This window comes from Callorhinus ursinus, unplaced genomic scaffold (assembly GCF_003265705.2).
Source record: "Callorhinus ursinus isolate GAN/ISIS: 27379988/994484 unplaced genomic scaffold, GSC_fseal_2.0 scaffold155, whole genome shotgun sequence".
Lineage (NCBI taxonomy): Eukaryota > Metazoa > Chordata > Mammalia > Carnivora > Otariidae > Callorhinus > Callorhinus ursinus.
In genome coordinates, this window is record NW_027397217.1 from 166,537 (window position 1) to 191,530 (window position 24,994).

At 48.1% G+C, this 24,994-nt stretch overlaps 2 protein-coding genes across 6 annotated transcripts in view; one reads left to right on the forward strand and one right to left on the reverse strand.

The window, feature by feature from the left end:
• Positions 1-24,994, reverse strand: part of LOC112830467 (scavenger receptor cysteine-rich domain-containing protein DMBT1-like) — a gene marked incomplete at its 5' end in the record, with an annotated part of 180,515 nt that overhangs the window by 134,115 nt on the left and 21,406 nt on the right. The gene's annotated exons all lie outside the window — the stretch shown is intronic.
• CUNH10orf120 (chromosome unknown C10orf120 homolog) lies at positions 154-11,598 on the forward strand. Of its 5 annotated transcripts, none has more exons than XM_073890434.1 (5): positions 154-384; positions 587-662; positions 1,179-2,013; positions 6,244-6,450; positions 6,870-7,246. In XM_073890434.1, the coding sequence occupies exons 1-3, from the start codon at positions 200-202 to the stop codon at positions 1,920-1,922; spliced, it is 1,005 nt and encodes a 334-aa protein (XP_073746535.1). In that variant the 5' UTR covers positions 154-199; the 3' UTR covers positions 1,923-2,013; positions 6,244-6,450; positions 6,870-7,246. The 5 variants fall into 5 exon arrangements, with proteins under 5 accessions (XP_073746535.1, XP_073746536.1, XP_073746537.1 ...); XM_073890435.1 differs by having other exon boundaries at positions 6,269-6,450; XM_073890437.1 differs by lacking the exon at positions 6,244-6,450 and adding an exon at positions 844-951 and having other exon boundaries at positions 323-384.

Genomic DNA, 24,994 nt, shown 5'->3' on the forward strand with positions numbered 1-24,994 from the left:
GCACAGCAGGAACATGGTACTGAGTGTCCATTTCACCCCAGGGCATCCTGTGATGCCTAAACTCAGACCTCACAATAGCCCCCAAGCAGGTCAGTTATGATGCAAGAGAAGTTTGTGACTGTCCCTTGGGTTCCCATTACACAGTCCTAGAAAGCAACTCCAGGCATTGACACCTCCTATCCTAGCCTAGTGAGGGACTATGATCAGAGAATGGGAGAATGGCTGTCAGAAGGTGGGAAGACAGAGGACCCAAGAAAGGAAGGCTGCAGACAGAATGTGGAATAAGAACGGAACACCAGTCAGAATACGTACCATGAGCGATTCCTTTCGGGATAAAGACTCCCTATGCTGCCAACGGGGTCTGTGTTCTGCTTCACCGTTGGAGTGAGTGTAGCTGTGCTTCTGGTCCTTTCTCCCACCCCGCCCCGCCTCGCTCCCCAGAACGAGCCAAGGGGAGGAGCCCACCCCAGTCACAGTGAGTCCTAGCCTGACAAATGCAGAGTCGCCCTAAGTTCCCCCTCCTCCAAAACTATAAGTAGAAAGACCCTTCCTGGAGTCCTACTTTACCTGCCTCTCTGCCTTTCAGGATATGGACCAAATTCTACAAATCAGATCCACGCATTGCCCTTGGGAAATACTCCCCCTTGGAAAAAGAGATCCTAGTAAGTGTCCTAAAGCTTATTCACAGGGAGGCCCCGCTGAAGCAAGGCAGTAGGCTGGGGGGTGGAGCAGGAGGTTCAAAACCCACCAGCCACGGAGACACAAGTCTCCTAGTAGCCTCGAGTTGGCTGCATCTGCTGGAGGCTCCCACACCTGCATAGCAAATCCTCCCTTGTTCCAAAGTCCTGGTCAGGAACAGAGCTGTGAGTGCTGATGAGAGACGGGAGCTGCCATCTCTGGAGCCCTTCCCTTGTGCGAGCTGCTTTCATATGTAAGGCCTCGCCATGCCCGGTAAGTCGGTACTATTCTTCCAAATTCACCGTAGAGAAGAAGAGACAGGATGTGAACCCAACCCAGAAGAAGAGACAGGATCTGACCCCACAGCTCCTCCCTGTTTCCCACTGCACAGGGGCTCAGACTCTCAGCCACAGGGGGAGAGGTGCCACAAGGCAATTCTTTCTGTGGGTGCCCCTGCTCCTGTCCCGTTGCGATTTTAACAGTCCCCTTCACGTTGTCAGCGTCTGGGTGGTGTTCACACCGTGGCGGCAAAACGGCTTCTGACTCACAAGCAAGAGGAAGAGTGGAAGATGCTCAAGGAGCTCCAATCACTGTCTTCAGACTACAAGCGGGCGATGGACTATAGAACACAGCATTCCCCTCCCTGTGCCACCTGTAGGCCCCTCGAAAAAACATGGACCGCAAAGGTGATCGTGCCCCCAGAGGAGTTAAGAATGCCACAGCGCGAGAAGCTCACCATCATCAAGCACATAGAACGGATGCAGCTTGCTCGAGCCCTGAGAAACAGGCAACTCTTGCCCTACATCGAGAGGTTTCAGGGCTCTTCCTTTCTGTCCGGAGGCGGCCTGTGCCCAAAGGCGAAAGACAAGACGAGGGAAGACGAGGGCGCTGATTTCTACGGTGACACCAAGCAAGAGGAGAGAAGCAACGCAGAGAACGCAGCCACAAAGAGACAAGAAATAAACATGAATGTAATTTTCAAGTCAGAGGAACCAAAAAAGTGTTTCATCCACCAGCCAAACGACCGGAAACCATTCTTGCCCACCAAGAAAGTGGAACGCTCCATCACGGGCTTAACCAACCGGAATCTCCTCCCCGTAGCTGAGTTCCCTGGCGACCTAATGCTGATGAATCAGGATTTCATATCCCGGGGAGCCCATCCCACTGAGGGGACGAAGGTCAGCCTCCCGGGGGAAGAGAGCGTCTGGAAGGAGTACACGCACAGAGCCGCTCATCAGGATTAAAGTCTTACTTATTCCCATGGTAACCAAGTGTCCCGGTCCTAATTACTCCCATGGCTCTGCCCCGGTCCCTGGATCTCCAGGTCTCCTCCAGGTAAGACCTACCGGCAGAGGCTTCCTGGTTTCAGACATCCCTTGGCTCTCGGCTGCCCCCCTCACCCGCAGCCTGGGCTTTTCCGGGATGCAGACCCCTCCTTTGCACCCACTGCCACAGGACCTGTGTCTTTTGCCCCTGCCGGTGAAACAGACCACCCTCAAATGTACTGGCTTAAAACAACACTCATTCATTCATTTAGCTTGTAATTCTGTGGCTCAGCAATTTAGGTTGGGTTCAGTCGGCTTCCTCTTGTGTCTGCAGTTACCTGCAGGTCAGTTAGGCGACTCTCCCGGGGGTGGACAAGCATCAGCGGGGTCCGTGCGAGGGACTGGCCACATATTTCCTGCGCGCAGCAGGCTGGCCCAGGCTGGTTCCCAGGCCACTGCAGAACCCAGGAGAGTAAGTGGATGTTTGCTAGGCCCTTGGAGCCAAGACTCAGAATTGGCACACCGTCACTGTGTCACGTGGTGTGGGCCAATGCGAGACACACGGCCGGTCCAGATGCAAGGGTGGGCATATGGACTTCATCTCTGGATAGCAAGAGCTGCAAAATCACACTGCAAAGTGCATGGACACAGGGAAGCAGGTATGGTTGGGACCCTGATCGCAATCCATCTCCCACAGGGTCCCTGGAGCTGGGACCAGCCGATAGCCCAGATGGGGGAGAGAATGCTCCTCAAGGAGAAGGCTGCCCAGACCTGAAGTCTGGAGGTCGGCTCCATGCTTCCCGCGTCTTGCTGAGCTACGCAGCTTCTACCTCAGAAGGTGGAGCCCACCCATTCCTGGTCTCCTCTCTTTGCGGCCCTGCTCTTGAGTCCAGCCAGGTGACCCACACCTTCCCTATCAAGCCAAGTGCAGGTACAGGGCACGCAGGGCTGTCACGGGCACAGCTCCTTCAGGCATGTCCGGAGGGGGGTGCAGGGTCTCTGAGGTTAGCTACAGCAGCTCCAATGAAGGCCTTCCTGTGCCCCCGGGTTGCAGATCCAGCAGACAGCAGCCGGGGCAACACATTCAGCATCTGAGAAACAGGGACGCATTCATTTCTTGTCTGCATCTGAAGCACAGAAGGATCCCTTAGTTCATTGCACTCTGTCCTCAGCGATCTGCACACAGCTGGAAAGACACTGAACTTGTCCATGTGGGCCCACGGCTTCCTGGCCCAAGGCCAGCTTTCTTTCTGGCCCCTCCTCTTGGGTGGGGGTGGGGGTGGGATGCTTATGTCAGCTCTTTCAGAGCCACAGCCGCTCTCCCAGCAGAGAGAGAGCCCTGGGCAGGAGGCTCCTCCCTCTCTCATTTTCCAGGATAACTCCATCGGCCACAGGGGCAGGTGAAGAGAAAGGCATCACCGGGAGACTCTACGGCTCACATTCCAGGGTGTGGCGCACATGCTAGGAAGGTGCACACACGAGCTGCGTCTTTTCATGATGTTAGCCTCAGGCAATCATAAAGCAAGGCTAACGTTCCAAACGCAAGGACATCTCAGCACGCATGTACCTTGGCTTCATACGTGTCACCCAAAACAAACGCAAGTCATACATCAGCCCGTAAGCTACAAGGGTGGGAAGTTAATGCACCTGCTACGTGGCCCTGGGTATGAGGACTCGGTCTGGTTCGGGCTGGCTCTTGGCATTCTCTGCTTATTGTGTTCAAGCAGCGGAAGGTCTCTATGTCCACAGATCAGTAGGGCAGGAGCTTGGGGGTCAGTGGCGCTTCTGATGCAGTGAGGGGGGTCGGCGTCTTGAGAGGTTGACAGTTTGCTGCAAAAGTCCTCCCTGCTCAAAGTTTAATCCATATTTAGTCCTTCCAGACCTCTTCTGGTTCTAGTGACTCTCAGCTCCTGGTCCTTCCTGGCTCTCTTGGCCTTGCTGATGATCAGTTTACCACCAGCACACTCTCTTTGAGCGATATCCCTCCGCTCACTGCTGTTGGCGGCTTACATCACTGCTTGATGGGAGTGACTCTATCGTGCTCACTACTCGGGATCCTTGTCTCAGCCTAAAGGTCACCTCCCCAGAGGCAAACAAAGGTCACCAAGTGCTTAATGTATCTGGGCTTTACTGATAAGATGAAGCAAATAGTCCTCCCTAAGCTTCCCCCACCCTTGGTTGGCGTGTTGCGGGGGAAGTGGCAAAAGATGGTTACAGTGATTTTGTCAGCACAGTGCGCCCCCCAAAGGCAAAATATCTGATGGACTGGGGAAGTCTTTGTGAACTTGAACTGACTTGGACTTTTCTAGAGAGCTCCTGGAAAAAACTTAAAAGCATTTGTTCTCTCTCTTTATGAAAAGGAAGATATTGAACTAGTTAGGTTTATTTGACATGTTAAATTGCATGGAAACATTGTCAAATAAGAAGTGATGTCTGACCTTTTTAGGTTACTTTGGGATGGGGATATGTGGTTAATACAAGTTTTCTAGAAAATTATACGGCATTCCTAGAAATCTGTCCTGGGATAATGATATTAGTCATAATTCTAGTTATTAACTTAAAATGTTGTATGTCGCAAAAATGATCAAATTTCCTTGTCAATTGCATTGTGATGAGTTCTCATCAGATCTTCAACTGTGCCTATTTTTAAATCTTGTCATTTAAATCTTGTCCTTTACTATTCTTGGTTTACTCTGATGCTCTTGCAAAAGTGCTCCACTTTCAAAAAGACTCATGGAAGGGGCTCTGACAAGTAGAGGCTTCTGATAACTTTAAGATCATACCACCGAACTGGGTGAGAATTTCCAGAACTCTAAGGGAAAATCTGGATTCATAAAACTGATAACAAAAGGGCAAGACCAACAAGAATTAATTACGTGGGACTGCATAAAGCCCTGAGGGTGATTATTATGACTTTTGCTTTAAAATATCACTAGTTTCTTAATATTTTGTTTTCCAGATTTAAGAAGACTTTTCCCCCCACTCTCTTCTCTTAAGCTACTCATGACTTAGAGCAGTTTGGTAAAATTTACCTTTGTGAACGAAAATGAAACAATTACTTTTTCTCCCTACCTAATCCCTCCAGCATTTGGGAATTCTTAGTGAGCATTCTTGTTTTTGTGGCAATATAGTTATTTGTGTAAGTTCAATAAAAATCTCTTCTCCTTATTAAGATCACAATTGGAAACACTGGTACATCATCAAAGCTTTGACTGGAATGTCATATTTGAGAATATGCATGAATCAGGTATGACCAGACAGCTTTAAAAACTAAGGTTGACTCTATGGAGCCAATAAAGCCCCTTAAAAAAAAATTGGCCTGATACCTCGTTTACAGGGTTCTAAGGAAGGTCACCTCCAGGCAGGCCCAAGACCCTCAGCGTATCTTGGGGATCTCAAGAAGAGAGGGGTTAACCCAAATCTATAGGTATCATAGACGAAATCTGATGACGAGTCCTTGGCTTGGCTTCTTAGCCTTGAGAGGCTTTAAAAATCTAGTCTGAGGGCGCCTGGGTGGCTCAGTTGGTTAAGCGACTGCCTTCGGCTCAGGTCATGATCCTGGAGTCCCTGGATTGAGTCCCACATCGGGCTCCCTGCTTGTCAGGGAGTCTGCTTCTCCCTCTGACCCTCTTCCCTCTCGTGCTATCTCTCATTCTCTCTCTCTCGAATAAATAAATAAAATCTTAAAAAAAAAATCTAGTCTGAGATTCTTCATAAAAAGTTCCAGCAAAACAGATTAAAAAGAGCTTATATGGTCGCCACTATTCTTGCTGCACTTATGTAAATAATCAGGCCGTGTTTATTTTTTTATTTTTTATTTTTTTTAATGATTTTATTTTATTTATTTGAGAGAGAGAATGAGATAGAGAGAGAGCATGAGAGGGGAAAGGGTCAGAGGGAGAAGCAGACCTCCCGCTGAGCAGGGAGCCCGATGTGGGACTCGATCCCGGGACTCCAGGATCATGACCTGAGCCGAAGGCAGTTGCTTAACCAACTGAGCCACCCAGGCGCCCAATCAGGCCATGTTTAATGAGACTAGACTTATTTTGCAAATCGTATTTTGATTATCTCTGAGAGAAATGGGGGTAACTATAGAGGGAAAATTATATTTTAATGGAAATCTGTAGCACACCCATATAGGTGGTAGATCCCAGTCTCATTCATTGCATTTAAGATTTTGTTATGTACCTGTAAGCTGGACTCAGTCCTGAATTCTTTTAGTTTCTTCTGCTATCTGCTACACCTCCCCAAATTGATGTTTCCAATTATTCTCTGACCCTTCTGACTTGGAATCATTCAGAACTAAAACTGCTCTTTTTCTGAAGACATGCAAGCTACAGCTCGACGACGTGACATAAACTTCAGAGAAATGCCACCGTGGCTCGTGTTTAGACAAATTTTACATCTCTTTCTGTGAGGACCACTCAGGGAGTTCACCAGAACGCCTGATGACGTTTTTTCCTTGCCCTCCTTCTCTGAAACTGGTCATCAAACTCCCACGTGAAAGGTACCCTCCCTGTACCAGAAGAAAGGAAATACCTTTATCACCAGAGATAAGGAACTTGGGGCCAACAAATCTGTATAAACAGAACTCATGAAGCTCACCCTTATCTTCCTACTTGCTTCTTCACCTTTTACCGCTCCTCACACAAACCCCTTTGTCTTGTCAAATCTTCACAAATTTACGGTCCGTCTAAAAGGCATAAAAACTTCCTGCTCTGGTAACTTCTGGTAACTCTGGGTCTTCATCCTCTTGTGAAAGCTCCCAGGTACATGTAAAAATTTAGCAAAATTTGTCTGCTTTTCTCCTGTTAACCTGTCTCAGTCAGTTCAGTTTTTAGACCCACCCAGGTATCCTAGGGGGGTTGGAGAAATTTTCTTGCCTATAACATGCATGATCGATGCTTTCACTTTCTGTTTCATCAGAGTCTCCAAAGACCCTCAAAGCTCTCAGAAAAAACAACCCGATAAATACCAAGAACAACCGGAGGAACATCGGGTAAATACAACGCTTGGAAAACACTGATCCTAAGGGTTTACATGAAATGATTCTTACTCACTTATGTAACCTTAAGCTTTATTAACTGGACTTTCAAAAATCGAATCATGGAAACCCCAACCCACACTAGAATGATGGCCTGTGCTTTGCTATTTCCAGCTGCTACTTTGTATTCACTTTGCAAAAAAGAACCTCACCCTCAGTTTGAGCAAGTATCACTCATCTTTGGTACAACCTCAGAATTCTTCATGTGAAACAGATCCAGACCATTCAAAAGACTTCATTTTCAGTGAAAATATCTAAATTCCTATATAGATTCAATAATTATCTGACTGCGTCTCTTTTTCTTTTGTATTCTGTGCTAATTGCCACCTGAGAGACTAAGCACAAAAGATTTAATTTCCACAAAAGTACCCCAATGCATCAATGGGTGGTCACTCCATTCCAGTGAGACTCATCACTTATCATTTGGCAAACGCTCCTTCTGGTGACTTGTATAGCTTTTCACATCTCAGGCCAGCCATTGCCCTGAGATCCGTTCAATCACAGCTTCTGACAACTCAACTCATCCCCCATGTCAGGGATGTTCCAGTCCTTTCTGAAAAGGAGTGTATAGGACATTCTTTTCTGCTTAGAGGAGAATTTCTTCCACTTAAACCTGAAACACATTCAAATCTTTTAATGATTTATAAAGCAGTTCTGGTTTCAAAACCATGGTAGCATTGAAGGACCTATAATGTGAGGGGAGAAAATGTTGGCTGATTTTATTTTCCTCCTAATGAATACCTGGTTCACAACCGTCCAAGGTAAACATTATAACCTTAGGAACCATTCCTCCAATAGCTGCAGGAAGAAACGGCAACACAAACCTGTTCTCCACACTGCCCCAACATCCCGGCTGTCTGTGCCCGTAGCGTGGGGGAAGGAAGCTTTGCCCTTTTCCTCTTCTAGGTGCTATGGCTGCTCCAAGAATTAAACTGACATAAGACAGATCAACAAGGGGAAAACATTTAATCATGTACATACTTATGAAGGCCCACAAATGTACGAGACCTGAAAGACAGCCAGATGATTGAGACTTATATACAGTCCTTAGCCAAGGAAAGGGATAGGAGTTTGGGGCTTCAGGATGAGGGGAAAGCAATTCAGGGGGAAGTGAGAGGAGGTAATTACGGAAAATGAAGTTTGCCTTACCATGCAGATAAGTCTCTCGAGTGGAAAAAAACAGTGATCTCTGGGAGTAGTTCTCTTCCTGTTACAGGTATCCTTTCTAATAGACATTTCCTTTATGAATATAGATTTTCCCTTATAGGCAGGTAACTCCTGTTTTCAGAGGTTCTCCTGCACCTGCACTTTCTCAAAAATAATCAGTTCAAAATAAGATAAAAACAGAGAGGGATGGAAAACCATAAGAGACTCTTAACTCTAGGAAACAAACAGAGGGTTGCTGGACTGGAGGTAGGTGGGGGAATGGGGTCCCTGGGTGATGGGCATTAAGGAGGGCACGTGATGGAATGAGCACTGGGTGTTATATGCAACTGATGAACCATTAAAGTCTACCTGTGAAACTAATAATACACCATATGTTAACTAAATTGAATTTAAATAAAAAATTAAAAAATGTATCAGTTCAAAATAATGCTTATGCCAAGGAGGCATATTTTGGGATGGCATTATTCCATTCTCCTTCAATACGTTTTCTGATTTTGGATTATCCTTGCATCCTTGAATAAATCCTGTTTTTGATGGATATTTTATATATGGCCAGGAACAATTTCCTGAAATTCTATTCTATTTTGCTTTTTCCTATGTTTGCATCTGTGCTAAAAATTAGATTGCATAAGGTTTTCTTCCTGTGCTGTTCTTGCCACTACTCAAATGATATTATATTATTATAAGTTGGTAAAATGCATTGGGTAGCCTTTCACCTTCTCTAAGATACTTGAAATGAAGATTATTGAGGATTTTTTAGTTTTATTTCGTATATCTGGACATAACCAAGTTCAGCACAGTGTGAGAGGGACGGGATATTATGTTTCATCACGTTCATGGATTATTGTGATGTCCACACCCCATTAACACCCCGGCTGGGCCCCCTGGGACCACTCGCTCTACCTGGGGGTACAGCTCCTCCAAGCTCCATGCACCTTCAGGACTTGCTCAGAGCCCACTCACTGACCCTCAGCTCCATCCTCAGCAGAATGCTGACACCCCAGACCTCTAGGCCCCAGTGGCCATGAGAACAGCAAGGCAACGTCACCTGTCCTGGGTTTGTCTCCTTCCCCTTCGGGGAACAGAGCCTGCCTCCCAGGCCCTCCCAGAGGAGCCGCCTCTCCGGGCTCACACTCTTGCCATTCATTCCTCCTGTGAACACGAGAGGGCGACACAGTGACACAGTGATGCCTTAAGGCCTTTTGCTTCTAGGGACCTTGTTACTTTGGTCCCTCTGGATGCCAGTGGTTGTCCATTAGAGGAAGCGCGTCCATATTTTTGCTCTAACAAATACCCCAGGGAAGGGCTGTCTCTGCCTCCTCTCCCTATCTGTAAGAAAACAGAATCCGATCTGGATCTCAAGCAACAGAGCGGTGGGTATGTCCCGATTTACCCAGATTCCCTGCTAACAAGCAGCCCCCTGGAGTCCGCACCTCAGTCCTGTCCCTGGCTCAAGGCTCCTCAGAATGACCAGCACAGGGTTCTGCCCAAGGTGGAGGCTCACTTCCAGACAGGTTTGATCAGGGGAGCTTCCAGTGTGTGCCACCCAGGGACAGTCTCAGCTCATAGTTGCTCCAGGGGACCATGGGTTGGACCCGAGGTTCCTCTTGATTACTGTGTTTGCTGGGACATGGGTACCGGTATGTGTGCAGGGGAGAGGTAGCCTTGCTGCATGCCCCCTGAGAGAGGCAGTCAGCTCAGGGCAGCTGGCTTACAGTGGGGTGCTGCCTTTTCAGAAATTTGCAAGTCTGCAGTTAATCACAGCCATTAGGAAAAATTAAATGGTAGGAACTTAATACATTAATACAGTTAAATCAGTTGCATCCAAAACAAAGGTAATTATACTCAAACTCATCATTTCATCGTTATTTGACTCCATTCTATTGTTATCTTTCCCTGAGGGGTTTTCTATGATTGTATCTGGTGGAAATTGTACGTACAGGAGAGAGGCCGCAAGTCCCTTCCCAACTCGGTGCTCAGTGATGTCACGCTCATCGGGGACATTGGCCAGAGTGGGAGGTCTGACATCAAAAGGCCTTAAGGCAGAAATCAGGCTACGTTTCAGGACTATGCCCATCGGCGGAGAGTAAATATTTCCGAACCCACCATGCCCACATTAACCAGGAAAGGGACTCCTGGAGCTTGGAAACCCCTCCAGCGTTCTCCACTGTGTTGAGATTCCTCCAACAGCATCACATCCTGGGAGAAGCACCTGCACTTCAGGAGGGTTGGCATCGGAAGCTATTGGGCGAGGAGAGCCCTCGGAGCTTGCACAGGCTCTGACGAAAACAGGGCCCACGTGAAGCCCAGATGGGCCATGGTGGTGGGACCAGGCCTGCTCTGGGCCCCTGGGATGGGGAAGGAGCCCACGTGCTGATCGAGACAGGTCAGGGACAGTGAGGCAGGAGGTGGGGGTTGCGGCCCAGAAGACAGAGAGTCACAGCACATGTCCCCGTGCCTGAGCCCCGCTCCCCAGTCCCTCTCCTGCCCCTCTTTGCCAAGGGGAAGTCTGAAGCCTCTTAGCCCCAGCTTAGGCTCTCTGGCCTGAGACCACCTCCAGGTCACGGTTCCATTTCTCTGGGACCCTACGTTTTTGTGCGGTCAGGATCCTATGCTGTCCATGCTCTGAAATGAGGACCAGCATGCCTGCTAAATAGACAAACATTTGAGTCACAGAATGTTCCAGAGGCCGAAGGTCCAAGAGTGAGTGAGGGAGTCCTGGGGGGGCGGTGTGTGTCCCTGTCCCCGGGCAATGGGAGTGCTCAGCCCTGGGCTGCTGCTTAGAGAGGACAGCAGAGAACAGTGCAGTAAGGACCTTAAGAGAAAGAGTAACAAGAAACACAAAGTCAGAAGGGAGAAATGAGTCACAACAGGTAAGTTCTCATAGTGAAAGTCAGTGGATTATATTAATCTCTTAAAAAACACATTATTATATAGGCTGTTAGGAGCAGGAACTGGTATAGGGACTTGGGAGCTGTGTGGCAGTGTCTGTACACATGAAATAGGGCATACCCCCTAAATACCCCCAGCCATCTACCCCATGACATGCTTTCTTCTGGTCACACCAAGATATGGGTCAGAATATTTACGACAGCACTATTTTGCAGAATACTGGACCTACGCAAATTGCTATGCAGAGGAAAATGGCGAAAAACTTGTGTTACATTCACACAATGAAATGCTGTGCACCAAGGAGAATAAATGGTGTACAGCTAATGGAAGAGCATGAATGAATCTCAGAAACATAATACTGGATGAAAGAAACCAGATGTAGAGGAGTACCTACTGACACATCCCATGGACAGAAAGTACAAACCAGGCAAGTCTACTCTGTTGATCGCCAGAATAATGGCTCCCCACGGGGGAGGTGGTGCAGGGACTGCAAGTGGTCATTATGCGAATTCTCGAATGCTGGAAATAAGCTGCTCACTTAAGATATTTACACATTTTAATGCATTTTTGCCTGTGCATTCTACTGCAATAAAAACGGTTAAAGCATGATTTATTGTATAGGAATTTGTAAAACCCTAGCTACATTCTACTTTCCTCCTTATTTGCCTAAAACAAAAGCATAGAAGGTTGAAACTTAAGTGACAAAAATAACAACCCATCGTTCTGCCCCTGAAATGTGATGAATTTGAAATATTAATATCAATAATATGGTATTAGTACACAAATAAATTATATAGAATACTAAAATAATGAAAATAGTAATACATCAAAAAGGTATAACTATCATAAATTGCCTACCTAATGACACAACGTGCCAAGTCAATACTAAGAGCACGAAAGGGAAAACCAAGCCAAGCCAGGGATTTGCCATCAGACTTCTCTTGTCATAGCCATAGATTTGGGTGGATTTTTCTCTTTTTTATGGTCTCCCAGATATCTTACCAGGAACTAACCTCTCTTACTCACCCAGTAAAGCAAGTAACAAGCTGGGTTTTCAATGAGGATTTTATAAGCATGAGCTCCAAAACAACCATTGTAGTTCCTAAAACTGTGTGGCCATGATTTCTGAATTATGATGTTTCCGTGAAAGCCATGGTAATATAACCAATACTCACCCAAAGGAGTTGAAAGCTTAAGTTCACACCAAAACCTGCACACAGATGGTATAATAGCTATTATTCATAACTGTCAAAACTCAGAAGGAACCAAGATGTCCTGGGCAGGTGAATGGATAAATAGACTGTGCTCATCAGGACAATGGAATATTATTCAGCGCTCAAAAGAAATGAGCTATCGAGCCATGAAAAGACATATGGAGGAAACCTCAGTGCACATTGCTAAGTGAAAGAGGCCAATTGGAAAAGGTTACCCAGATTGTACAATTCCAGCTGTGGGATTTTCTAGAAAGGGTAAAATGATGGAGACAGTGGTTGCCATGGGTTGGGGAGGAGGGATGAATAGAGCACAGAGAATATTTAGGTCAAGGAAAATACTCTCTCTGTATGATGCTCTAATGATGGATATATGTCATTGTACTTTTGTCCAAACCCATAGAATGTACACCACCCAGAGTGAAGGCTAATGTGAACTATGGACTTCAGCTGATTATAGTGTTTCTGCATAAATTCAGCGTTTGTGGCAAATGGGCCTCTCTGTGGAGTCATGATGATATAGGGGGTGGGTTGGTGCTCGTGAAGCAGCAGGGGGTAAACCTAAAACTACTTTAAGGAAATACTCTCACGGGACACCCTTGCAATAAGGACCTTAAGAGAAAGAGTAACAAGAAACACAAAGTCAGAAGGGAGAAATAAGTCACAACAGGTAAGTTCTCAGGAGTGGCTCAGTCGGTTAAACATCTGCCTTTGACTCAGGTCGTGATCCCAGGGTTCTGGGATCGAGTCCTGCAACGGGCTCCTTGCTTGGTGGGGAAACTTCTTCTCCCTCTCCCTGCCGCTCCCCTGCTTGTGCGCGCTGACAAATAAATAAATAAAATCTTTTAAAAAAGAAAATGTTCTTAAGAAAACACAGGTAATGCCAAAGGTTTCCTTAAAAACACTTTTTTCAGCCATGCATCAATTCTTTGATTCAATAAGTATTTCTTGAGTGCCTTAACAAAATGGAATTAGTTAGCAAAAGTTTTCTGCTCCAAAAAACCGTAGTTCCAGATAGTTTTACAAGGAAATATCACAGTGTTTCATCATCTTCATCGTATTTGAAATCTCTTACCGCAACCCAAAGGCTACCCAACTCATTTTACAAATGTAGAACAATCTGATACAATTCTAATCTCATGTGAGTAAAGGACAAGGGCAGTACAGGGGAGGAAATTGTAAGCAATCTAATTTATGAACATAGATGTAAACATAGGATAAATAATATTGATTAGAGAGAATTTTCAGAAATTGAATTTTGTAGTGTAAAAAAAACATTAAAAACTAAAGATTTATCGTAAGGATGCAAATATACTTCAAATCAGAACATCGACCAGTGTCATTTCTCAGGTTAACAGGATAAACACTAAAACTCATATTGACACTTCAATGGATTAGAAAGATAATTCAACAATATTCAATAGCCCTGATGGTGACAAAAAAACTTCTTAGAGACTAGTCGTTAAAAGGAATGAGCTCGGTGCCACAAAGTCCAACTATAAAAAACCTCCGGCAAACACTGAATTTATGGGTGAAACTATGGAAGCAATTCCATTAAAATTAAGAGCGGATGGAATTTCCTGCATGACCTTTAGTCAACATTATATCGGAGGCTGTAGTCACTGTAGTTTTTTTTTTCCGCACAAGAAAAAGACAAAGGGCTTTGAGGAATTGACAAGGAAGAATGGAAACTATTCTTATTTTCAGCCAATATGGTAAACATGGAAAATCTAAGATCATCTACATCAAACTACAGACAAACAAAAAAGGAGATAAACAGAAAGAACCAGACTTTTAACTACAGAGAAAAAGTGGTGGTTGCCCGAGGGGATGGGGGACATAGATAAAGGGAATTAGGAGTACACTGAACTTGATGAGCACTGAGACATGTATAGAATTGTGTCACAATATTTAAGAAATTATATGAATATTTAGATTAGGGTTGATGGGTCCATGTGTGAAAGGAAATAATGCTTCTGATTGTAATAACAAATTACTGTATCAGGTTTCCATGGAAAGAAGTCTTGAAAGAAAAGAAAATGTGATGAAATGGGGAGACATAAGTGTTAATGGGTCAACAGCTTTGATCCTATAAACATGTCAACTTCTTTCCAAGAAATCTACTGACTTAATGCACTTCCAAACAATTCCAAATTTCCTAGAGTTTGACAAGATAATCCAAAGCTCATATGGAAGGACGAAGGTCAAGAATAGCCAAGACGATTTTGAGAAGGAACACAAATCACACAACAGAAGGGAAAATGCACCTGCTGCTCTTTAAGGACAGTTACACAGCGTGGTCATTAGCCTATCGAATTATTGGCACAAGGAGAGACAGCTAGACCAGTGGCAGAAGGACAACTGGAAGTCCACACAGAGCTAATGAAATTAGTATCTTCCCTTCTACCATTCACAAATAATCAGTGACAACATAATTGTTCCTTAACAGGAATGTGGATAAGTGAATTTAGATGTGTTGTGTAACGAAATACTTTCAGCGTTCAAATGAAGGACCTAAAGCTATTTCTATCAACTTGGATAATATTTAAAAAACTATGTAATATTGAGAAAAGAAACCCCAAACATTTTCAGGGTAAAACCATGACCTAAACTTACAAAGCAGTGACAGGTTATTCCATAATGTATGGATGCATCGATACCTAGTACACCAATGGTATTGTGGTTCTTTGTTGCAACATTTTTATGGGACTAGAGCAATAGACAGTGGACAATAGACAGTGAACCTGGCTAAGGAAGATAAGGGGTGGTGAGCAGGTCCCCACGCTTAACCCTGAAGCAAGGAAATCTCAGGGCCCCCTGGGCTCCTGGGGCACTGCCGGCCTTGGCAGCAGAGGGAGGGCAGGGGATCGGATTTCAGGAGCTGTGTCTATATAACCTCAGGCCTTCAGAGCCACCCTCACTCCTGAGGTTGCTGCCAGGCCTGCTGAGATGAGGCTCTTCCCTTGGGTCTTGCTGCTCAGCGCAGGTAACTACGGCCAAGCAGCCCCTTTCCCCTGCGCCTCTCTTTGCTCTCCTTCTCAGCTGAGAGGTTCTGAGCCCTTTTCTTGTTGACATCTTGGAAGCCCCATGGGTGACAGTGTGCCAGACGCTCTCCAACAAACTGCCAGCCCTCGGCCTTAGGCTAGAGGAGGAGGAGGGAAGCAAAACTGGCCATGACCCTGGCTTGATGCCATCCTGCTTCTTACACAATTCTGGGCTCTTGTGCCCCTCTCCTACGGGCCTCCTAGCCCCTCTCCTATCTGAAGCAAACTGACCATGGGATCTTCTGGGGGCCAGCTCTGAGCTCCCCCCGGACTTACCAGCAGTGATTCAGAGCTGGCTTGGGTTGATAGTGTTTTCAGGTATGTGACTATGGGCGGGGGCTGGAGGGGGGACCCTGGCTTGACCTGAGTCAGAGTGGGCATCCATCAGGTTATCAGGGGGCCCTGGAGAGGCCCAAGCATGTGGGTGTGTCTGCATCTGCCCCAGATTGGCGGGCATGGCAGCAACAGCACCTTCATGAATAAAGGGCAGAAAACACCAGCTCCCAGCAGGGGCCCAAGCCCTGAGGGGGCACAGTCACCAGCCCTACAAAGGCCTGGCCATGGGCTGCACTCCACGCCCAGAGAGACCTACTCTGATTCTGGATGCCAGGAGAAGAAGAGGGGCATCCATTTCACAGGGAAACCCCTGTCTCTCCCTGGTTCTCTCTGTCTCTCTGTCTCTCCCCGTCTGTCCCCTTTCTCTGCAGCTCCTCCTTCCATACTCTGCCTGTTCCTTCTGCTCTCCCTTGCCCTCACCCAGCCACTCCTACCTGGGCTAGTTCTCCCTCTGCTCCCCCTGCCTCTAGTCCATATCATCTGAAGGGCTGCCCTGTCACGAGGCACTCTCTTCTGCTCTCCTTCCAAGATTTCTGCAGACACCACTCTGCACCTCTGCCTGCCCTCTTCTGCCTAAAGATTATTGGTCCAGTTGGGGAGGCCTGTCACAGGTCCATACAGAGATAACGGGTAAAGTCTCAGCCCTTCAACACTATCTACAGGGCCTTCAACACAGATCATGGGAAACTAGTAAATCTGGCTTGAGGGGCTGATCTGATACCCTTGCTTTTTTTTTTTTCCTCCCCAGTGTCAGCAGCACACAAAAAGGCAGCTCCCAGGAAAAGAGGCAGGTGTCCAGGCTTGAAGGCAAAAACTACTCAGTGCTGCGAGACCTTGCCTGAGGGGTCCAACCTGTCTGATCCTCAGCTGTAGAGGAGTTGCACTCAACAGGGCTGTCCTGAAGAGACAGAATCATGCAGGTCTTTTCGAAGTAAAGCTTTTATCAATAGAAGGCAACTCCTTCTGAAAACACAGAGCCACTCTGGTGATTATTCATCTTAGAGCCAGAGGTGTTATTTGATTAGGTATGTTTGAGGAATAGGGGAGAAACTTATTTTCTCTACCCTCTTTACCCTCTCTACCCTGACCTAAGGCATTAGTGGGAGAGAAGCATAGACGTTTTTCTTAAATCTTTGTACCTGTCCATGAGGGCCTTCTCATACAAATGAAGACCCCACGCAGTGGCCAGAGCAGCATGTTCCTGTAGTTTGGGCATAAAAGGACACCTGCCTCAAGAAATGACCAGATAAAGGGTATTGGTAGGGGTTGGGGATTAGTGGCCCTGGGCCTGAGCTGTCTAGGGAATGGTGCAAGAGCTGAGTTCAGTCACATGTGCACAGTTACGGATCTGTGGCCCCCACAAGTGGTGATGAGCAGGTAGGTGCCTCTGACCCTGGGACAGGGAGGCTGCCATTCCCATGGGAAATTCCATGGACAGTTTTTAGGTAGAAGGGCGTGGATCAGAGCCCTTCCTGTCTCTGCTGTTTCTCAAGTGCCTTCAGCTCAGATTCATCAATAGGCCAAATTGGCAACGTTAGGGTGACAAGTCCTGGACTCTTACAGGGGCGTGGTGCAAGGCCTGGACCTAAGAATCTAGAGCAGAGAAGCTCATGGGAGATGTGGGTCCAGTCCGGAGATGTCACTCGAAATGACAGGGAGGTTTTTGGGTTCTGCACTTGAGGTCTGCTTTCTGGCAAACCATGGCTTAGATCTTCCCAGGCAGAGTTGGAGGGCACCCTAGTGTCCTGTGTCCTCCCTGACCCATGGACCCCCACTGGCAATGTTGCCTCCCCCAGGAGTGACAGCTGGAGATGGACTCACAGTGTACTGTGTGTGAGAGGCTCTAGAGCATTGTGTTGGTATCCAGTGTATAGAAGAAAGCAATAAAATGGAGTTTAGGAAGTGAAATGAATGTCATACAATGTTGAGAGTGACAGGTACCTTTGTGGAGTGCTTGGCTGTGCTGGGCCCTGAGCCATGCTATGTGTGGATTGTCCTCCAGACCCTTTTAGGCAGTTCCTGTGGACATCCCCATTTTACAGATGAGTGGACTGAGGCTGATGGAGAGTAACCAAGTTGCCCAGCGCCATCAGGTCTTGTTCCCACAGGACTGTCACCCAGGCTGTCTGCTTCCTAGGCTGTGCTGGGCCCCCCATGTCACATCGTGATGAGAAGCCCCGGTGCAGGCCACGCGTGGGAGGCCAAGTGATTGCTGTTGGGTCTCCTGGATCCAAGCACCTAACCCAGCCACCTGATACAGGGGAACTCCCATCAGTCAAATGGTTCATTTCTTCTAGGTCATAAATGTTATTCAATTGGTTTGCTCCAACATCAAAGTGACCATGGTCACATTACAGGATTAACAGAAAATAGGTCACCCTAGGGTGACTAATTGTCGTGCTTTGTCCAGGCCTGAGGGGTTCCTAGGAGAAGGGGATTTCAGTCTGAAGCTGGAAACTCATGGATTTTTTTCTTTTTTAGATTTTTTTTTTTATTTGAGAGAGAGAGCGAGAACATGAGTGGGGGGAGGGGCAGAGGGAGAGGGAGAATTAGACGCCCCTGTGAGCAGGGATCCTGACGCGGAACTCGATCCGAGGACTCTGGGATCGTGTCTGAGCCAGAGACAGATGCTTAACTGACTGAGCCACCCAGTTGCCCCGGACTCTCGTGGATTAACCAGCAGAGGTGGTTGCCCTCCTCAGGACCCACTTCTCTCTTGTGGCCCCAGTGGGAACATTCACTGGAATGGAGTGGAATTGCCAATCGGGCAGAAATCTTCAGAATGCGCTCTGGGTTGAATGCTAATGCCAGTCCTTCTTTCTGCCCTTGCTGGGTGGGGCCAGGCTCGCCCCAGGGACAAGGAGGTGACAGTCTCTCCTGTCTGGGCTCAGCACCGTCCCTTGGCGCCTGGCTCCTCTTCCCAGGGGGGCACATTTCCCCTTCTCGAGCCTTGACTCCCAGTACCTTCCAGTTTTCATCTGTTTCTCTGTTTTGGTGTCTTTCAGCCACTCTGCATTCAGCTGCCCAGCCAGAAGGTAAGTGCAGACAGTGTGCTTTTCCCCTTTCCCTCCTCCCACAAAGATGGGCTGGGGTCTCTGTTTCAGGAACCCATTCTTGTCCAAAAGCTCTGGCACGGCTGAACCTGCCAGTCTGCTTCAGTTTTCTCCATCCCTGACTTCCCCTCCCCTGACCTGTCAGGCTCCCTCCATGGTCCCTGTCCCCAGCTGCGGCGTGTGCCTCACAGTCCAGGAAGCCTCCTTGGCCCGCCCTCTGCACAGACTCACAGGGCTCCTGAAGGAGCTGCCTCTCTGAGCACCTGTCACCGGAGAATGGAGCCTCTTCCAGAGGCCTGGAGCCTGGAGGGCTTCCCCACCTTCCATGTCAGAAATGAGGGCATTGTTGGCAGGGGAAGGACTGGAGCATGAGGGGTGCAAGTCAGAGGGAAGAAGCGTTTCCTACTGATGGAGGCTACTTGTGGGTGGACTCATTTCCTAATGATTTCCCGGTCCAGGTACTGGCAGGGCGGATTACCACCGTGAACACCTTTGATCCTAACACCCCAGGGGAAGGTGACATTTTTCTTCTCACTCACAGATTTCGAGCCTGAGGCACCTCTGTCCGAGGCCCTGTAACGCTTGCCTGCAGGTCTTTACAATGAGCGGGTTCCCGTGCACCTGAGCACTGGGCCGTCTGTCTTCAGGGCAGGAGGGCTGCCCATGAGCGCTGCCCTGGGCCTGCGCCAGGAAGAGGGGTTCAGGGAGGCATGAGTGATGTGTTTGAGCTGCCTCTCTGCTCTGCAACTTGGCCATGGTGTTTTTGACAAAGACTGTTTTGGTGAAGAGATGTATAATGACTTCTTTACAGGCTTCCAAATCAAACTGTAGTCCTGGACCCTGGTCCAGATAAATACCGAACAGAGTTAACAAAAAGGCACCTTGTTTGGGGGTCATCCACTTGGGTCATGCGTGTTGGGCTGTGGTTGGGGGAACCAGGAAATCATCAAGGTCAACAACGTTGCTGGGTCTGGCCCCTCATTGGCCTGATGCTGCTTCTGGGGACCCAGTTCCTTTTCCTCTCTTGTAGATTATCTTGACTGTGCAATTTCATCAGTATCTCCAGCAGGATCTCCAACTTTTTCTGGTTGGAAAATTCCTATTCCTGGTTCATGGAATTGCCAGCTGGTTACAGAATTTCTCTGGAATTTCCTGTCCTTAAGCGAGTGCTCAGGATATGAGATTCCTTTGCTGATGTTGATATAGTTTCATGGGAAGTAGTCTGACTTGTCTTCTTCCAGTTCACCTTGCACCTCGTGCCACACATCTGAAACATGTTCTGACTCCATTCTCACCCCTGGCTGAAGACCCTCCCATGGCCCTCTGCCTTCAGGATAAAGTTTGCTGTCCTGGCATGGCTTTCACCTGCCCCCTGATCACTGCGCTGTCCCTCTTCCCTTCTACCCACTTCTGCCCTTTGTCCCCTGTTTGGCAGAGCCACCCCCACTGAGTTTGGGCACGACAGACCATTCAGCACCTCCATGCCTTTGCTCACCCAATCCCCTCTGCCTGGATGCATCTTCCACTCCTTCCAGACTCTTGTGCCTGCTGCATAGGGTCTTCACATTGTATCATGATGCTGCTTGGTGGCTGAGACCGATGATGTACTCTGTGTGACTAAGGGCCCTTTCCCCCATGACCTGCTGTGGGGTCAGGACTCCCACTAGGTTATATATGTGTTCTATGGGATGAAGCATAACTTAGCAATGGCTGCCTCAAAATTAGGGTTTTGCCCACCTACCTGAACCATGTCCCAGGGATGAAGGCGGAAGGCATTTCTCTAAGGGTCAAAGGGATGCATTATTTTTTAAATTTCCCCCTTATCGTCCTTTCATCCTTTTATTTTATATTATTTATTTCTTTTTAAAGATTTTTTTTATTTATTTGAGAGAGAGTGAGAGAGAGCACAAGTGGGTGGAAGAGGTAGAGGGAGAAGAACAAGCAGACTCCCCACTGAGCAGGGAGCCTGACTGGGGGCTCCATCCCAGGACCCCGGGATCATGACCTGAGCCATAGGGAGACGCTTAACTGACTGAGCCACCCAGGTGCCTCGTCTTTTCAACCTTTTAAAGATTGATTTTGGATCTGACTTTCCTGCCTCCAAAGAAGGACTCAGGCTGACCAAGAGCAAACTAGCTAAGGGGTAGAGTATGCCTCCTTGTCTTGTTCTAGACCAGAGAGGCTCTAGCCTCACTCCTGTGTGAGGTATGCTGGTGGCCATGTGAGGATGGCGGGTGGGAAATCAGATCCTGAAGAGAAGATGGAGGTGGGTGAACTGAGCAGGAGTGTGAGCAGGAGTCCAAGTTGCCTCATGGGAGACAGAGATGGCTGCCCCTCACCTCTGCTTCTTGTGGAGGTCGGCTTGTGGCGCTTGGGTCCACCTGCCAAACAGTCAAACCTAGAAACCAGGATGGCGAGCATACACTCATGTCTGGGCCCCGTGGCCTGCCACAGTGGGCATTATTGAGGGAAACATACCACAGTGTTGGCTGTATTTTGACGCTTCTGGGGCCCCATGGACTAGTGGCTCCTGACCCCAAATTTTTATGTTGGCATCCCAGATCACAAGTAAGTCTGCTAGGTGATTTTGAGGTCACCTGCAGCTCAGGCGGCAGGGAGGTTCTTTTGTAGAACTGGGAGTGTCCTGGGGGGCTGTCCTCAGTTCAGAAGAATGAATGACATTCCTTCCCTTGTCCCCGTCAGGTCTGGCACCTCCCGTGAGCAAAGCTCATGTTGGGGTCTCATCCCTGCTGAGTCTGCTTGCTGGAGGGCCAGTGATTCCAAGAGCTGATGTATGCCTTTCCTTCGGTCCCAATGGCCTCACTTGTTATTCAGAGACTTTGGAAATAACCGATGGGCTTCCAGGAAATATCAGATATGGGATGATGTGTGAAGCTTTAAATTTCCATTTTCAATCTTCAGCCAACATCATAATGATAATATATGAAAAAGAAACTCCCTTTGGGGGTTCTCCCTTTGACATATATTACGAGGGTGACCCAGTGGTAAGTAGAATTGGGTAAGGAATGTGCTGATGTTTCTTCCCCAGTCCAATCTTGGCTATGTGTCATGGTGGGCATGAGGATGCTTGTGGCCTGCTGAAATAAGGTTGGGCCAAAGGCTACTGGATTGTCAGGGGGTGAGGAGGAAGCAGTGTGACCCAATGATGCTGCCCAGAAACATACACAAATTCTATCCCAGCATTTCTGCATGCCAAGATCTTAGGGAGACACTATAGGGAATCTCTCAAAAATGCACCTGTCATCTTTTCCTTCTTATTATTCTTCTTATAATCTCCTTGGTATTTTCTAGTGTACTTATTCAAAATGTGTAGTGAACATACTCTACACTCTACAAGCTATATATTATATATATTCTCCATATACCTCTGTATGTATACAAATATAACACATGTAACCTAAAACAAATCAGACACTTTCCCTCCAAAATCTCAGTTTCTTCTAATCAATGATTAGCGGAACTGCTTCTCCTGTACATCAATCAGAAGGAAATGCCAGTAAATTGACTTTACCTAATCTAGGTAACCTACCCTCCTTTACACAGGTTCCATTTGCCCAAGACCTGAGAGCTTAGGAATCTTGGGAAAGCAGAACAACCTTCCTTGAAGCTCTTCCTGGAATCAGCTGACCATAAGGAGACACATTTCTGGCTCACCTGTCTGATCCCACCTGCTCATCCCGTCCCTCTCCTCTGACTTTTCTAGGCTCTGTCCCCCCCCCCATAAAGGCAAATTCTTTTCTCCTGACTTGTGAGACACTTGCAGATCTTGTGCTCCCAGCATTCTCTTTGTTGCTGTAATTGTTTTGATTAAAAAGTCTCTTTACTGAAGACTAGATTTGTTTTGTTTTGTTTTGTTTTCTTGAAAATTCTCATTACGCAGTGATGAATCAGGCACCACTGAGAGTGATCGAAACCTTTTCTGAAAGGTCTTTAAAGCAAGATGGAATCCCATTTGTCTGAGGCTTGTCTTGGGCAGGAGAGCTGCCTAATTGTTTTGTCTCTAATGCACCAGGAAAAGACCTAGAGACCCACCACACACGCGTGTTGTCCTGGATTTCGGCTGAACTCTCTGGCGAAGTGGTTGATAATAAAGAATATTTTGGTGAGGATGTGTTGAATTTCTTCTGTTTCCCACTAGCCAGAGACAAAATATACGGCAGAAGGATCTGGGTCCCCACAAAAGTGTTGAAAAGAGGAAAACAAAAAGTCCACATTGCCTGTGGGATCATCAGACTTGGGTTATCGATGTTGCATTTTATATGACAAAGAGTAAGTTAGGAGGATCACCAAGGATATGGTGCCCACAAATGTTCTAGCTCCCATGGGACTGCAGCTGCCCCGAACCACTCAGTGTACTTTCCTTGTTTGGAGAGTCTGGGGAATGTGGGGGTCTCTTCACAGACCCTTCTGGCAGGGCCATTAGCTCCTGGGGAACAGCATTCCTACATCCGGACCATCCTAAGATAACCAACCGGGAAACTCACTCTGGGATGGCCTTCCTTCAGTGGGTGCTCAGGACATGGGTTTTCTGTACTGACGTTGTTGTAGATCCTGGGAAGGAGTTCATCTCGGCCTCTACCAGTTCACTCCTACCATCCAGCAGGGGCATCTAAACACAAACAACTCCATTCTCACTCCCTGCTGAAAACCCTTCAATGGCTCTCTGACTTCTGGATAAAGTGTACCCACCTTAGCATGGTGTACAAAATTCTCCAGAAGGAAAGCGCTCAGGCACTCAGGGAGGGCAAGCCTGCCTCCAGGCACCTCCCACGGGTACAGCAGGGACCTTGGCCCTCCTCTTCTCCTTCTCAGGACTCCTCCACCAGTGGTTCTCAATTTTGGCTGTCTAGGAACCTCCTGGAGATTTGAGATCACCACTGTCAGGCCCACCTGCAGGGATCCCGATCTAACTGGTCTGGGTTGGGGTAGGCAGTAGAAGCTGGAAAGCCCTGGACTCAACCTCATGTACAGCCAGGAGGAGGCATCCCGTCCCGAAACCAGTCTCGGTTGCTGGAAATCACAGCAGCCCACGTCATTTCCCCCTGGCCCTGGTGTGGTGCAGACAGTGGTTCCTACCACCATGGCATTCTGTCTGTCTGGTTCTGCCCTGTCCCACTGTCTCTGTCCGGAGCCGGGCTTGGCTCAACATCCTGCTCACCCACAGCCATACCTTCTGCCTCTCTGTCTCTATACCAGTCTCTTGCTCCCACACTCGTCTGTGCACATTTGTCATTCACTGTCTGGTATCTGTAAGCTTTCCCCTCTACCCACCTGTACAGCTGCCATAAAATTTGGCTCTGCCCACCGCTCCATGCTCCTCCCTGGAGATGCAGGGACTCCCCCTCCTTGCCTGACATTTCGTCCCGGCATTGAGCCTGTGTTTCCAGGAAAACAAGCCTCTACCTGTCTGTACTCATACTTCACCCTGCACCTGTGACAAGGGAAACAGAGTTAGGGCATTGCTGGGTGCCAAGCTCTGGGCTCTCGTTTCTTCCTTTCACACATGGGTTCCAGAGAAGGTGGGGCCAATGTTTGAGCACATGCACATAGTCCTAGCTTCACATCTTAGGGCTCAGAGGCCAGCCACTGGCCGTGAGGGCGCTCATCCCCAAGGTGAAGGCCACCACGGCCAGGAAGTCCCCAGCAGAGGTGGCAGGGCTGTGGCAGCTCCCCTCGCAGCTGGGCTGCTTTCCCACATCAGTCAGTGACAGGTGTGGGAAGGATAGGAGAGCGGGAATCAGGAGGAGCCCAGTAGAGAAGGGGGGGGAGCACGCAAGGATGGTGGTCTGAGGGCAGGGTGATGACACGCGGAACTGTTTGTGTGGTGGGAGAGGAGAAAGGAATGCGAGAGAGAGGGGCTGGACAGGAAACTGAGGCCAGATCCCAAAGGTGGCAGTGCCATCCCAGTGGCAGCCAGGAAAGGTTTGGGAAGTCAGAGCTGGGCTTTGGGAGATCAAACGTGGCCAGAGGCTCCAGAAGGATGGGAAGGGGGACTTGGGACGTTTAGACCTGCTGAGACATGGGTACAAGCATCCCAGGCCAGAGGTCCTCAGGCCCTGGGCTACTGCAGTGCCTGCGGGAAGAGAAGAGAGGAGAGGGCGGTGGGCAGCGTCCCCGTCAGCACCCTCCACCTGTCACCCTGTCCTGGGTCTCTCCATAGCTCCAACCAACCCACGGCAGGTGCCATGCACTCAACTCATTTCTGGATTGCATCCCCTTCCGGTGGAAGGTACGCTCCAGGGGGGCAGGGATTTTGATCTCTGTTTGTTAGTTTTCTCCTGGC

Coding starts and splice junctions, on each gene's coding strand:
- CUNH10orf120 (XM_073890436.1), top strand. CDS start 200: ATGATCAGAGAATGGGAGAATGGCTGTCAGAAGGTGGGAAGACAGAGG. Junction 385..586: donor TGTTCTGCTTCACCGTTGGA/GTGAGTGTAGCT, acceptor TCTGCCTTTCAG/GATATGGACCAAATTCTACA. Junction 663..1,178: donor CCTTGGAAAAAGAGATCCTA/GTAAGTGTCCTA, acceptor TCACGTTGTCAG/CGTCTGGGTGGTGTTCACAC.